The 16,814-nt window shown below is 38.2% G+C and overlaps 1 protein-coding gene across 1 annotated transcript in view; it reads right to left on the bottom strand.

Moving 5' to 3' along the window:
* The window catches only part of ITGA2 (integrin subunit alpha 2), a 596,388-nt gene that overhangs the window by 62,972 nt on the left and 516,602 nt on the right, over positions 1-16,814 (bottom strand). Inside the window, exon 24 of the mRNA XM_085631250.1 lies at positions 3,549-3,651. Within this exon, the coding sequence (XP_085487376.1) occupies positions 3,549-3,651 (103 nt within the window). The remainder of the gene's footprint in view (positions 1-3,548; positions 3,652-16,814) is intronic.

Raw genomic sequence — 16,814 nt, 5'->3', positions numbered from 1 at the left:
AAAATGTTGTTAAAACACCTTAGATAGTATATGGAATTATACTTCCCTTCTATACTTCAATACTTTTTGTGTATAGCTTTTACATGGTTTTAGACTTTAATAACTAACACTGCCTTCATTGTAAAGGTTTTAAAAGATATTTGTAGGTGTAATAACTAATATTCAGTTACATATTAATTATTTTAAAGAATACATTTTTAAATTTTTTAATCTTTTAACTAGATCTGACATTTCTAAAAATGTCTTGAAAAAGCTGTATAATGCACGACCTACCTAGTCCAACATTTTGAAGAAATCATAAAATAGTGGTTTATTTCATTGCTATTGTTTGAATTCAAACTTTAAAAAGATAATGCATATATTATGCTAACATACTAAACAAATGCTAACATTCCATTTTAAACATTTCTGGTTTTAACAGTTTGAATATTCGGCTAAGAAGTTTGATTTGTAATGAATTAATATTTGCTTTTTGCAACCCAGAGTAATTTTAAGGATGGTAGTCTGAATGAAACAGCAAACCACCATTTATGTGTTCCCATTCCTAAACGCAAGACACTTTTTTACTTTTTAAAGCAGCTTGAGTTCCTTATAGGAAGGGGCACTGCTTTAAATAACTGAGAGCACTTATATATCACCACTCTTGCAATCCCCAGACTATCTGTGTACTTAAATGCTGGCAAAGTGTTGAAAGGGGGACTTCACTGTAGAATAATAAAAGCACAAGGAAAGTGAAACATGGTATGGTGTTTTGAGAAAGAAATACAAAAATCAGAAATAATTTAAAGCACTAAAAAATGAATACAACCTTTTTCCATATCCCAATACAAAATTGTGCTTTTTATTTTTTAAACTTGTACTTTAGAATCACAAGTTAACAAAGCTCCAGCGTATTTTAAAAACACATGCACTGCTAAGTTAAGATATACCATGGCCCCTCTGGTCTCGTGGAAGAAGCGAAAGCAATGGCTTTAGGAGAGCTATAGGGTGAGACTGTATTTGATTACAAAAAAAAAATCAAAGGTGATACTGGAGCGAGGCATTTGTAGCCTGGTGACTATGCAAAAATGAAACCTGCAGTGCCACACTAGTGGATTTAAGCACATAGAACACATTTTATCAGTCAGTGTTACCGTTAGCAGACATTTTCACATGCTACTGCGTAGGAAGGGTAGATGTGTGTGCATTACACAGACTTAAAAGTAACACCTCAAACAACAATTACACTGCTGGAGTGTATAAAATGTTAAACACAAACAGATTAATGAAAACCCAACATGATAAGGACATTGCAGACAATAAAGTCTGTTGGGTAAACAGAGTGAGTGGGTGGCTAGTTACATGTGGTGTTTAAACACCAGACCCCGGGGACAAGCGTCAATACGGATAGTAAGCAAGACGTGACCGAAGCTGTGATATGGTCTTTGAAGAGGAGATAGGATTACATCATCAGTTCAGTGAATCACTCACGCCAAAAAAAAGAAACAAATCATGAAGGGCCGGTTTGCCAAAAAGGCATAGGAAGAGGTGCCTATGCATTGTATCCAATGAAACAAAAATACAAATCCAATTATAAATCAAATGTACTACAGAGTAACAAATCAATTTATAGTCAATCGGAACAGACTACAGAGGGTGGGGAAAAGCAGTAAATGTGAGCTTCTCCGTGGGAATTTAATAGTTGTAAGGAGGGGGAGGTACCGGGCATGGAAGAGAAAAACTACATGAAGGACAGCAAAGTATGAAAAGAGTCAGTACCATTGCTGCAGATCCATGGGGCTGTGTTCCTGTCTATGGTCAACCACTTCTCCACAATGCTACACCCCGTAACTGCCCCATCCCTCTCCCCAACGCTGATTTTTCCCAGCCCCAAAAGCCCTGTCGCTCTCATTGTGCTCCCCGTGGTAGTGGAGTGGGTCAGAAACCAAGTAGACCAGACAAGAATTTTGCAGGAAATCAGAACATGCTAAAAATGAAGAACTAAATTAGGATTAAAGAATAAATAACCCACTTTTACTGAAGAATCAACGAATCCCGAGCCAAGACGTGTGCGCACAGCCTCGTAGCGAATGAAAACAGGGATCGTAGGTGATGTTATGCAACGCAAGGTTACACGCCATATTTAGAATTGAACTGAAAACCGACTTCCCATCCTAGATTAATGATGCGCTAGAAACCCGAAAGTTGAGTCTGCCATGTGAGGGTTAAATACAGATAAGGTGAAATATGAACAGTTACAGTTAGAGGGTTACCTGTCGACAAGACCAGCAAGTGTTCTGTGATTATGTGTATGCCTCTCCTGTGGACAGGCACGCCCAGGGATCATGCGATGGGGCTAGCTTTAGGGGTGCTTGCCTTCTGTAAACCAAATTAACAGCCAGCAAAAGCACTTGGCTGCCAAAGATAAAGCGCGGCAGCAGTCGCACTGATTTTAATTTTAATTTAAAAAAAATGCAAGACTGGTCGTCATTATTGCATGTAGATGTAGCTGAAGCCCCAAAAAAGTGCAGCGTGCATCGTGCTGCAAAAAAAAAAAAAAGTTGCTGTAGTGTGTGTCACGCCTACAACTGCAGACAGTAGAAAGCCATGTAAGAAAATAGCGCTCTGAGGCTGAAATTAAATTGTGTTGAACACAGAGGGTGTCCTAATGGGAGGTTACAAGAAGATAAATAAGGAGAGACTAATAATCCCATTGACTAATGAAAAGCCACCATTCACAAAGGCCAATTAAAATGATGAGCGAAGTGGGCAGAGCTTTATGCCCATATCGTGAATACAGCATGTCTCGAAGAGACAGTGCAAGGGCTGCCTAGGCGAGACTCAAATGAATATCTTGTGGACACAAACACTAAGGTTGGTGATGATAAAATGCTTTAGTACATCTGTTTTTTGATTGTTTGCCTATACCAACAATTACACATGTTAAACAGGCTTTATAATATTATACAAATATTTTATCTAATATTTGCACATTTTTCAAACTTCTGAAATACTTTTTGTTATCGATTTCTGATATTTCAATAATGTCCCAAAACACATTTCGAGTTCCATAACCCAGAATTTTAACTTTTAAAAAACATGCACAAACAATTTGAGAACACATTAATTAGTCATTTCGGCTACTTTAAATCTCAAATCATTGTTAGTCCAAGGGCAGGATATTTAATCATTGTTTAATACTCTGTGGTTACAAAATGTTGTTTACAGTGCAGTCAAAAGTACGAAATGGTCTCAATTTGTAGTGAATACAATCCAATTTATGAGCTAAAAAACACTTTTTGTTCTAAAATTTTGGGAATAGATGAAAAGCAAGGCACTATTGCACCCTATGGTTAGGTTCTGTGACATTGACAATGTTATGTATAGCAAGAGAGTATTGTTGAGACTATTACCTATGTTTAGCTCTTTAAATGCTATTTACTATAGTAACCATAATATATATTGAGATAACTTGATTTCTAAGTACCTGTTGTTTGAAAAAATGAGACTTTATTTAAACGCATTCAGCAACAACATTTCACTGAGAGTACAGACATTAAGATACTAACCTTTAATGTAAAGTTGAATTCTGGGCCAATATCATCAACATTATGTATGGTAGAAGGAACGTTTTCATTAGAGTATACTTCATAGAAATTGATGTTGGTAAGCCTATAAACAGAGGAATTAAGCAATACGTTAATTATAACATTGAAAAACAGTACCAAAACCAATTGGTTAATAACTAGTAGAACATAAAGACAACAATTACATAAGCAGACATGTTGAACAAATATGATGTAGTTGTCATCGATTAGAGAACTACAATGGTGTTGTCCTGGAGCCATTTTGAAGGCTGAGTGGGGCAGACTATAATCATGAATTCTAAAAGCATCACAGGGAAGCAGTTCAATACTCTTGTCACAGCTCTCTGCCTCTCGGTGTTTCTGAGGATTGTTTGAGAATCATATGAGATAGGAAGACAGGAAGAACAGTAGGTGAACTTGCCATGGGAATGAGAACCAGAAACTAAGTACTGAGTTAATTAATTAAGTATCTTACTTGACAATTTGAATCTCCAAAGGCACATTGTCCCGCCTTCCTACCCTTAAAATTTCAGAAATTAGAAGCACTTATAAATGTTTCTTTGTGGAAGGGAGCATAACTTTTCTCTATTGTAAGGAGTCAAAGTAATGGATTACGTTCTACAATCAATTATAAAGAGGTCATTAGATTTGTCTATCAGACATGATTGTGCTTTGATCATGTAAGACTATACTCTGCAGTAAAACATGTGTTTTGCCAACGCGCTCCAGTTAACACAGTGTGTCACATTTCAAAGAGATAAAATGTTTTATGGTATGCTCACAAGTTTAGAATTAAAACATGATATTTAATTAGGCTTATTGAAGAGGAAAGATAACATTAGATAAGATCATGTCTTATGTATTTTTAAAAGAAGTTCAAAGAGATAAAGCAGCAGTTTTGAGATGTGGAAAAGGGTAGCTGGATAAAGAAGTACATTCACATTGCTGCTTCATCAATCCTAAATTTGCGACGTTGCTTGAATCAGGTAAGCTATACTCAAGCAAGGCACTTAAGGCTACAACCTTAGTAAACACCAAATACTGAACTCAGAGGTTTAAGATGTCTGGTCTGAAGAGATCCTGGAGTGTTAGTGATGGAGGTCTTCACCTGCATCACCTGTGCATGGGAGAACCAGTCATGTTGGATTAGGATATTGAAGGCTGTGAAACAGGCAGGGGCTCATGGTAAGGTGATTACAAGCATAGAGAACTTGGAGTAAGTGGACCTTGTTGACAAAGATATTTGTGCTCCTAAGTTCAACCGAGCCATGTAAATGGTATGATTCCTGAGTGCAGAATCACGCTTTCATTTCTTTAAATGTATATTTACTTATATCATTCAATTTATAGATGATTCTTACTACACCAGCATGATGGAATATTAAGTATGTGTAAATGTGCTTCCATGAGCTTGGAGTTGTCATTTCAGATCAGTTATGCCTTGCAAATGAGATGAACACCCACAAACATGTGAGGTTGTGCTATTTACAAACATTTGTATGGCACATTCCCATCTTTGGTACAATCAGAGGCATTCACCTATAAAAAGTAGGCATACATTTGTATCTATCATGGGAAAGGGTAGTGAACGCCCAAAAAATGTGTGATGATGTAGGGAAGGCATCCTTCAAAGGGAAATAACCTTTCTCTGTGGAAGAAAAACAAACAAATGTAGCAAATGTATTTGCATGGCAGTGATCTTTGAAACAGCAAATGCATACAAATGTCACAAATACGATATATATATATATATATCGTCCCGTGATCAAGGTTTGAGTGGCGAACCGAAACGCGTACGGCATGGCAACTGCCTTTGTATAGGAATACATTTTTTAACCCTTCATCCTCGACTGAGTGCGTTCTTCAAACTTCTCCACCTGCCGCGGAGAAACTTGGTGAATATATATATATATATCTATACACTTTCCTGGATATAATATATGAAAAATATTTGAAAAATACATGACCGCTAACTTCTCAGTACCAAGTATTGAATACAAATCGATTACCATCAACTGTATACAGAATACTGAATACTAAAGATTTGACTATTCAACCACAGATTACTCCGAGCACTATTGTTGAATTAACTAAGAAATAATGGAACAGAGAGCAGCCAAAAGACTGGAGAAAGCTGAAAGCATGTTTGTCAAGTCATCTCCCAATACCTCTACATCTACAGATAATACTACCTCACAAAAAGGAACGACTACATTAAAACAACTATTCAATCAACTTGAAAAATTACTTCGAAAAGAAATATCACGAAGTTGGGAAATAATAACCATGGAAAAGTATGTCGAACTTGGTCTGGTACTGCGAGGACTACGTATATTTACCTTATCCAACCACCCTGACACCAGCCCTGAAATGCTGGATGAATGGGGGAAGAACAACATGGACTGCTCGCGTACAATGATGCTAATAATAATTAAATATGCCAAGAAAAATGTGGAAGAATTACATGTCAAAATAGATGAAGTAGAACAGCAAATTAAATCCTACGAAATAGAGGAAGAAAACATAACCAAATTGCGACTTATGATGGAGAAAAACTTAGACAAGCATGAATGTGAGGTTCAAGAGAGAAAGCAACGTAAATTTAGAAGAGATGAGTCTGACTATGCAAACGGCACAATATTCACTTTTGCAAAAAGATTTACTGTCCTTAAACAACAGTGGGATAAAAACCAACCAATCATCCAAGAATCCCCATATACAACGCCCAGTGAATCAGAGGGGGAACAAAGTGATGTAGAGGACTCATCTGCCACAACAACTATTAAAAAACTCTCTTTTTTAGAAGAAATGAGAATGCTTTACCAGGACCAGCAAAATCCAAAAGTAAGGGGAAGAGGACGAGGCAGTGGTCGATCAAGAGCGCGTGGAAGGGGATATCTGGGAAACCAAGGCCGCGGAGAAAAACAAGACGAAGTAGAAAAACAAAAATATCATCTACGCAACCGAACAGTGACAAGAAAATAAAAAAATTTGGACGGAATACACAAGTGGACCCAGATCTTATAATTAACCTCTCTTACTACAATTTATCCCAAGCGGAACGCACCTTATTAAACAAAGGACTAACATTCTGTCTTGAAATACACTCTGATGCTGTGGAAACAAGAATAGACATGTACAAGTATATCCGCAAGCTAAAACTGAAAAAATTCTTTGCGAAATTACCTGATAAGAACAAGACACAGAATCTACAAGTAAGAGAATCTGAAATCCCAACGATATCAGATGGACACACCATAGCTGAAACAAAGACACTCAGAACAGCATATGAACTAGTGCACGAAATAGAAGAGACGGAATTAACGGACACACAAATGTTACAAGAGATGGAAATTCCAACGGATATGCATCCACATACGCATTTTAAAAACAAATCCAAATTCTGTCCAGCATTACATCCAGGCAATCGTATAGACATGTTCCATGACTTAGTTGTGGCAGAACTGGAAACCATGGAAAATATAAAATCAAATAAAAAAGAAAACTTGTCTATACAAGAACGTCAAGCCTAACAAGCTCTGAAAAATAACAGTAAAATAGAAATAAAACCAGCGGACAAGGGTGGCAACATTGTCATCCAAGATAAACAAGCATATATGGATGAAGCACTTCGTCAGCTAAATGAAACAACAAACTACACTTGGCTAAAATCCAACCCCATAACAGAAATGATCAGTGACATACATAATCGATTATTCAAATGGTCCGAACAAGGACTGCTCAGTCAGGAGGAAAAAAACTTTTTGACAATCAATAATCCTGTGACACCTACAATATACTTTCTGCCGAAAGTACATAACACCTTACACAAACCACCTGGTCGACCCATAATTTCCAGCTGTGGGTCTCTTTTTGAAAATATAGCCAACTATGTGGACTATATTTTTTATCTCCTATTGTTCCAACCCTTAGTTCGTTCATCAAAGACACAGGTGATTTTTTGAGAATTTTGATGGATACTCAATGGCAAGAAGACTATCTCTTAGCCACAATTGATGTTGTTTCACTATACACATCAATAAACCACAACATTGGATTGAAAGCCGTGGACTACTTTCTTAAGCAAAGACCAATTGGAGAATTGAGACACACTAACATGCTCATGGAAATGAACAGCTGTACTCTCAAAATCGCGGTACAGCTATGGGAGTTTCCTTCTCTCCAAGCTATGCAAATCTCACCATGGGTTGGTGGGAGAGACAAATAGCTTGGAGAGAGGAAAATGACTCATACACCACAGACGTTGTACTCTGGCTCCGATTCATCGATGACCTCTTCCTATTATGGAAGGGGTCCAAAGAAAAACTAGTGGATTACATCAAAATCCTTAACTCAAATGACATAGGTCTCCAGTTCACCTATAATATACAATCAGAAGAAATTGAGTTCCTTGACACAAAAGTGTATATAAAATCGAACAAAATACACACTACAGTTTTTCGCAAGAAAACAGCAACAAATAGTATTCTTCACGGATCGAGCTTCCATCCACGCTCGCTAAAACAAAGCATCCCGTATGGAGAATTCATACGCATGAAAAGAAATTGCTCGGAACCGGAGGAAATGGAAAGAAAATTTGCGGACACCAAAGCACGCTTTGCAGCACGTGGTTACAAACAAGATGATATCTTGCGGGGAGAAATAAAAGCAAGATCAAAGACAAGAGCCCAAACATTAACAGCCAAAAAGAAAATTGAAAATCACATGAGTATGGAAGAGTCAAAAAAAGAAGACGCACCGCGCCTAATCTTGACATACTCAAAAGAAAGCTTCCAAATTCGTAAAACTCTAATGAAATATTGGAATGTTTTAAAAAAAGACCCAGACATTGGTCCTATAATTGGAAATTTTCCAATGATCACTTATAGGAAAGCACCTTCATTATGTGACACGTTGGTTAACAGCCACTTCCAGAATATCAAACCACAATCATGGCTGGAAAAAAGACAACTCGGCTTTACAAAATGCACCTCCTGCAAAGCATGCAAAATAGGCAGAAACTTGAAAACACTCAAAGATCCTAAGGATCGCACTTTCCGGATTCAAAATTCTATTACTTGCGAATCACAATTTGTGGTATATTTGATCGAATGCTCGTGTGGCAAACGCTACGTTGGCTCCACCATCTGCCCATTAAAAAAGCGCATATTAGCGCATATACGCGCTATCCAGAACAAAGATATGTCCTATGCTCTAACCAAACATCTTCAGAATCACACTGGACAAACTTGGAAAAACATCACCTACTCAGGCATTGCCTCCATTGCTGAACATGAAAGAGGAGGCAATAGGACTGAAAGACTAAGACGTCTGGAATCGAAATTAATTATTCGCTTCAAAACACGAATTCCTCACGGACTTAATGGAGATGAGGAACTTTATGTACACCTATGAACAGTATTCTATAGGAGTAGATCAACTCTCATTCAATTAATTGAATTTATAATTCTTATTGTGTAATCATTCTCTTACAGGAATTACAATTGTGTCTTGGAAAATGGTTTGTGCATTTGGAGCTATCTGTAAATGCTTTCTAAACTAGCTGTTATTGGCTGGTGCTGCTTTAATGTCTCTTTGTGTAATAACGACTAGGGCACTCAGCCTCAATTTAAATCACAATGACATGATCTAATATAATTATATGCGTAATCGTAATTTTGCTAACACTGAGCAACTCGGGTGTCCACAGGACATGGAACTACTCCATCAGACCAAGTTCATATGATAAGAGTAACAATGTTGTCTCATAAAACATATTTAGGCACTCAGTCCTAATGCTCCTGTTCGTCCCTTTTGAATCAGGTTTACAAACACGCATTTATTTAGCAAAGTCACAACATACGTAGTTTAAACATGACTACCTTCCAACACGGACTAACTGTGTTGTAAATTACTTACAAATTAATAACACCATGCAGAGACATCGTTTGAATTTAAGTTACCAGCATTGTTTGTCAATAAAGCATTATAATTTGAAAATGTTAAATACTACCACTCCCAGAATGCCTCATGATGGGCAGGTCGGAATAGCTGGTATAAATATGTAAAAATCAAAGATGGACTTTTGTAAAAACCGTGATCAGGAACCGTTGAGTTCGAAACGCGTTGGTTGAGACAAGGTCATTAAACCTATTAATTTACATCCAGGAAGAGTGCGGCTTCTTTCTTTTTGCTTCTAAAATACTTGTGAGGCTGTCCTACCTCACGGCCGGCACCAGCTTTCCCAGCGCTCCCCCCGCAAGGGCGTTTTGTTGAAATTCATATATATATATAGATATATATATATTCTCCAACAAAATGCCCAAGCATATAGGGGCGCACTCACGGCAAATTGCATCTGTTCCTTTTATAATCATTTCATCACCCTGAGTGGGCCTCGGAGCAGTTACCACAGTCTTGTTACGTCCCAAAATGCCGTGCCGCACATCAGGTTGGAAAGTTCCAAACAGCGGCCTCCTCCTTCCTGGATGTTGCTGCCCCCCACGGCAGGACTACCGTGTATGCGGCACGGCATTTTGGGACGTAACAAGACTGTGGTAACTGCTCCGAGGCCCACTCAGTGTGATGAAATGATTATAAAAGGAACAGATGCACAGGACCTACTAAAGGTGGAAAATGCTTAGTTTTTGACTATATGTCCCACAATGCAAAGTACGCACGATGCGCGTCCTACTAAAGGCGGAGTTTGCAGTTACGAAGCTTCCCTGTGACTGTTTTAATCACTGTGACCTCTGAGGAAGAAGCGAGTGCTTTGAAACGCGTCAGGTCCACAGTAAAATACTTTTGGAAGACAGTTTCGCATGGTCCTGTCCAATTATTTATGCCGATGGTGACACCTGTGATGGGAGAAACCGATTGGTGCAACTTGCCGTGAGTGCGCCCCTATATGCTTGGGCATTTTGTTGGATATATATATATATATATATATATATATATATATATATATATATATATATATATATATATATATATATATATATATATATATATACATGCAAAAAAGAAGCAGAGAACTCTGGGTAGTTCTCAAGTTTAGGTGGAAAGCAGCTCCTGTATGGAGCACTCTCAACACCAGCGACACTCTAGATCTGCTCACCTCAAATGTCTGTTTTTCTATCAAAATCTTTAAGCATATGATTAGCACAGTGCCATCCACGCCGAGATAGAAAAGGACAAAGTCTTTTGCCATTTGTATAGCAAAGTCTTTCAGCATAGGACTAGCACAGTGCTGTCCTTGCCGAGCTGTAAAATGACAAAAGCCAATTACCACTCCAGGCACAGTATTACAGCTTTGAGTTGGTAAAATACCAATCAAGCCAACCTGAAATGAGTAAAAGCAACCCCTGACACAGTGTTTCGCTGTAATTAGAGCTCTTCAGAGAGGTATAGCTTTGTCCAGACACAAGGGAGCACCCAGTATAAGTCAAAGAAATACCCTTTCAGGCATAGAGTGACGAATAAATTATGCAAAAAAGAAGCAGAGAACTCTGGGTAGTCCTCAAGTTTAGGTGGAAAGCAGCTCCTGTATGGAGCACTCTCAACACCAGCGACACTCTAGATCTGCTCACCTCAAATGTCTGTTTTTCTATCAAAATCTTTAAGCATAGGATTAGCACAGTGCCATCCACGCCGAGATAGAAAAGGACAAAGTCTTTTGCCATTTGTACAGCAAAGTCTTTAAGCATAGGACTAGCACAGTGCTGTTCTTGCCGAGCTGTAAAATGACAAAAGCCAATTACCACTCCAGGCACAGTATTACAGCTTTGAGTTGGTAAAATACCAATCAAGCCAACCTGAAATGAGTAAAAGCAACCCCTGACACAGTGTTTCGCTCTAATTAGAGATCTTCAGAGAGGTATAGCTTTGTCCAGACACAAGGGAGCACCCAGTATAAGTCAAAGAAATACCCTTTCAGGCATAGAGTGACGAATAAATTATGCAAAAAAGAAGCAGAGAACTCTGGGTAGTTCTCAAGTTTAGGTGGAAAGCAGCTCCTGTATGGAGCACTCTCAACACCAGCGACACTCTAGATCTGCTCACCTCAAATGTCTGTTTTTCTATCAAAATCTTTAAGCATAGGATTAGCACAGTGCCATCCACGCCGAGATAGAAAAGGACAAAGTCTTTTGCCATTTGTACAGCAAAGTCTTTAAGCATAGGACTAGCACAGTGCTGTCCTTGCCGAGCTGTAAAATGACAAAAGCCAATTACCACTCCAGGCACAGTATTACAGCTTTGAGTTGGTAAAATACCAATCAAGCCAACCTGAAATGGGTAAAAGCAACCCCTGACACAGTGTTTCGCTCTAATTAGAGCTCTTCAGAGAGGTATAGCTTTGTCCAGACACAAGGAAGCACCCAGTATAAGTCAAAGAAATACCCTTTCAGGCATAGAGTGACGAAAAAATTATGCAAAAAAGAAGCAGAGAACTCTGGGTAGTTCTCAAGTTTAGGTGGAAAGCAGCTCCTGTATGGAGCACTCTCAACACCAGCGACACTTTGCATAATTTATTCGTCACTCTATGCCTGAAAGGGTATTTCTTTGACTTATACTGGGTGCTCCCTTGTGTCTGGACAAAGCTATACCTCTCTGAAGAGCTCTAATTAGAGCGAAACACTGTGTCAGGGGTTGCTTTTACTCATTTCAGGTTGGCTTGATTGGTATTTTACCAACTCAAAGCTGTAATACTGTGCCTGGAGTGGTAATTGGCTTTTGTCATTTTACAGCTCGGCAAGGACAGCACTGTGCTAGTCCTATGCTTAAAGACTTTGCTGTACAAATGGCAAAAGACTTTGTCCTTTTCTATCTCGGCGTGGATGGCACTGTGCTAATCCTATGCTTAAAGATTTTGATAGAAAAACAGACATTTGAGGTGAGCAGATCTAGAGTGTCGCTGGTGTTGAGAGTGCTCCATACAGGAGCTGCTTTCCACCTAAACTTGAGAACTACCCAGAGTTCTCTGCTTATTTTTTGCATAATTTATTCGTCACTCTATGCCTGAAAGGGTATTTCTTTGATATATATATACATATATATATATATATATATATATATTCACTTAAAAAACCATAGGTTTCACACATGTTATAGTTAGCTGGACATTTCACTCGTAAAAAACCAATGAAATTCCCCCGTTATAGTTAGTGCAGGCAACTATAACTCACACGACCGCAATCCTCTGCTGATGACGTCAGATATTACATCACTGATGACATATGTGTCTTTATGAAAAATAAATATTTGTAATATATGTATAGCTAAAGATTAATGGAAGAAGACATGGGTAAATAAGTGTCTAAATACAGTGATGTAATATCTGACGTCATCAGCAGAGGATTGCGGTCGCGTGAGTTATAGTTGCCTGCACTAACTATAACAGGGGAATTTCATTGGTTTTTTACGAGTGAAATGTCCAGCTAACTATAACATGTGTGAAACCTATGGTTTTTAAAGTGAATTTGCAAGGTTTTTTAAATGCTAATTCGTAACTATAACGTGTGTGAAACCTATGGTTTTTTCAGTGAATATATAAACATATAAATATAATCTGCATATCTATATAAATATAAATTCATGCAAACATATACATATATGCATACATATGCATGGTATGTACATGAAAGTTTGAAAAACTCTAATACAAGCAAAGCTAAAAAGCCACCTAATTACAAACAAAATTGCTTTAACTTAAACGAGGGCGAGACCTATTGCATTTTCAATGCTTGTTTACTTTGATTCCATCAAGAAGGCATTCAGATGTGTCCCACATTTTCCATAAATTCTGAATGGTAGCACTCTAGTTGCTCATTAGATCACTGTAGTAAAGCGACTGCACACCAGGGAAGTCTGCTGCTGGTATTGAAAGTGCATGTTTCAGTCTGCATGTCAGAATTTTTTTATGAAATAGAAGAGGATTTGATAAGTCACTCAAAATGTGCCCTAATTTTTCTTTTTTCCTCACTAATCATAATTTCTATGGCAAAATGAACCTCCTCATTGTGTTCCTTTTAAATTAAACTACTCACTCTCTACTACTCACTCGCTACTACTTTCTACTACTCACTTTCTACTACTCACTTTCTACTACTCTCTACTACTCTACTACTCTCTACTACTCACTCTCTACTACTCAATCTCTACTACTCACTCTCTACTACTCTCTACCACTCACTCTCTACTACTCTACTACTCACTCTCTACTACTCTCTACTACTCTCTCTCTACTACTCTCTCTCTCTACTACTCCCTCTCTACTACACTCTCTACTACTCACTCTCTACTACTCACTCTCTACTACTCTCTACTACTCTCTACTACTCACTCTCAACTACTCACTCTACTACTCTCTCTACTACTCACTCTACTACTCACTCTACTACTCTCTACCACTCACTCTCTACTACTCTCTCTCTCTACTACTCACTCTCTACTACTCACTCTACTACTCTCTACTACTCTCTACTACTCTCTCTGCTACTCACTTTCTACTACTCTCTACTACTCACTCTCTACTACTCTACACTACTCTCTCTACTACTCACTCTCTACTACTCACCCTTGACTACTCTCTACTACTCTCTCTCTACTACACACTCTCTACTACTTGCTCTCTACTACTCACTCTACTACTCACTCTACTACTCACTACTACTCCCTACTACTCACTCTACTACTCACTCTCTACTACTCACTCTCTACTACTCTCTACTACTCACTCTCTACTTCTCCACTACTCTCTACTAATCACTCTCTACTACTCACTCTGTACTACTCTCTACTACTCTCTCTACTACTCACTCTCTCTACTACTTACTCTCTCTACTACTCACTCTCTACTACTCACTCTCTACTACTCTCTCTACTACTCTCTACTACTCTCTCTCTACTACTCTCTACTACTCACTCTCTACTACTCTCTACTACTCACTCTACTACTCATTCTCTACTACTCATTCTCTACTACTCTGTCTCCACTATTCACTCTTTACTACTCTCTACTACTCACTCTCTAATACTCACTCTCTACTACTCCCTCTACTACTCACTCTCTACTACTCTCTACTACACCCTCTACTACTCACTCTCTACTACTCTCTACTACTCTCTACTTCTCACTCGCTACTACTCTCTACTACTCACTCTCTACTACTCACTACTACTCTCTCCTACTCACTCTCTGCTACTCTCTCTACTACTCTCTACTACTCTCTCTACTACTCTCTCTCTACTCTCTACTCTCTACTCTCTATTACTCATCCTCTACTCTCTACCTCTCTACCTTTCTCTACCTCTCTCTCTACTACTCTCTACCTCTCTACCTCTACCTCTCTACCTCTACCTCTCTACCTCTACGTCTCTACCTCTACATCTCTACCTCTCTACCTTTCTCTACCTCTCTCCCGACTACTCTCTACCTCTCTACCTCTACCTCTCTACCTCTATGTCTCTACCTCTACACCTCTACCTCTCTACCTCTCTCTACACTCACACATATGCACATATATGCATATGCATTTATATATATGTATGTGTATATATATATACATACATATATAAACATATATATAATCTGCATATCTATATAAATACAAATATAAATGCATGCATACATATACAGATATGCATGTTATTTACATGAAATTTTGAAAAACACTAATAAAAGCAAAGCTAAAAAGCCACCTGATTACAAACAGAATTGCTTTAACTTAAACGAGGGCGAGACCTATTGCATTTTCAATGCTTGTTTACTTTGGTTCCATCAAGAAGGCATTCAGATGTGACACATTTGCCATAAATTCTGAATGGTAGCACTCTAGTTCCTCATTAGATCACTGTAGTAAAGCTACTGCTCACCAGGGAAGTCTGCTGCTGGTATTCAAAGTGCATGTTTCAGTCTGCATGTCAGAACTTTTTAATGAAATAGAAGAGGATTTGAGAAGTCAAAATGTGCCCTAAGTTTTCTTTCTGCAGCACTAGTCATAATTTCTATGGCAAAATGAACCCCCTCATTTTGTTCCTTTGCAAATTAAATGTTTTAAATGTTACCACTTTATTCCAATCAAGATGGCTGCAGGTGTGCCATACCTTTGTCATTAGTAAGACTGTTAGCGCTCTAGTTGTTCTTTAAAACACTCTGGGATTTCTGTCATTGGGCTATACTTGGGCTACATCTCGGTGATATTTGTGCTACATTTGGGCTCTTTTGTCTCTGGTGGCCATCTTGGGAGACTTGTTATGAAGGAAGTTTCCTAATTTCCTCATTTACTGCAGTCTCCTCAGTAGGCATACTGTCAGTTTTTTTACTTTGATTCAATGAAGAAGGCATTCAGATGTGTCACACATTTGCCATAAATTCAGAATGTTAGCACTCTAGTTGCTCATTAGATCACTGTAGTAAAGCTACTGCTCACCAGGGAAGTCTGCTGCTGATATTGAAAGTGCATGTTTCAGTCTGCATGTCAGAATTCTTTAATGAAATAGAAGAGGATTTGAGAAGTCACTCAAAATGTGCCCTAATTTTTCTTTCTGCAGCACTAATCATACATTCTATGGCAAAATGAACCCTCTCATTTTGTTACTTTTTAAATTAAATGTTTTAAATGTTACCACTTTATTCCAATCAAGATGGCTTCAGGTGTGCCATACCTTTGTCATAAGTAAGACTGTTAGCGCTCTAGTTGTTCTTTGGAACACTCTGGGAAGCTGCAGTAGAACACAAAGGAATCAACTGACAGTCTCTGCCCTTGTTGGATGTACATGTTTTACTGAGAATGTCAGACTTCATTCTCACATGACTGAGAAAGATAATGTGAATTTACAGAAAATATGCTCTCAGTTTAGCTTATAGATCACCTTCCAAAGCTCTGTGGGAAAAGCATGTGAAAATAGTTTTCTCTCAAACATGATTCATGATATCCCAGCAGAAGGCTTTTTCACATGGTAAAATCACCTTAGAACATACTACAATTCCTAAAATGAGTATGGTACCATCAACAAATGATTTATAATGTAACTAAAGTCTTAAAACCTTCTATTAACTGCAATGTTTTTAATGAGGTGCTATCATGTATAATGTTCCCAAGATGGCTGCCAACACTTCTTGGATGAAGTGTTGACAGCCAATCAGATCTCACAATGAGATATGTATATGATTTTACTTTTGATTTTCTCAGGAACTACTGAACGGATTTACACCATATATGCAAAAGGCACATGCCTGACCTGAGG

Source organism: Triturus cristatus, chromosome 2_1 (assembly GCF_964204655.1).
Source record: "Triturus cristatus chromosome 2_1, aTriCri1.1, whole genome shotgun sequence".
In the NCBI taxonomy this organism is placed as follows: domain Eukaryota; kingdom Metazoa; phylum Chordata; class Amphibia; order Caudata; family Salamandridae; genus Triturus; species Triturus cristatus.
This window is presented reverse-complemented; position numbering and strand designations above follow the sequence as displayed.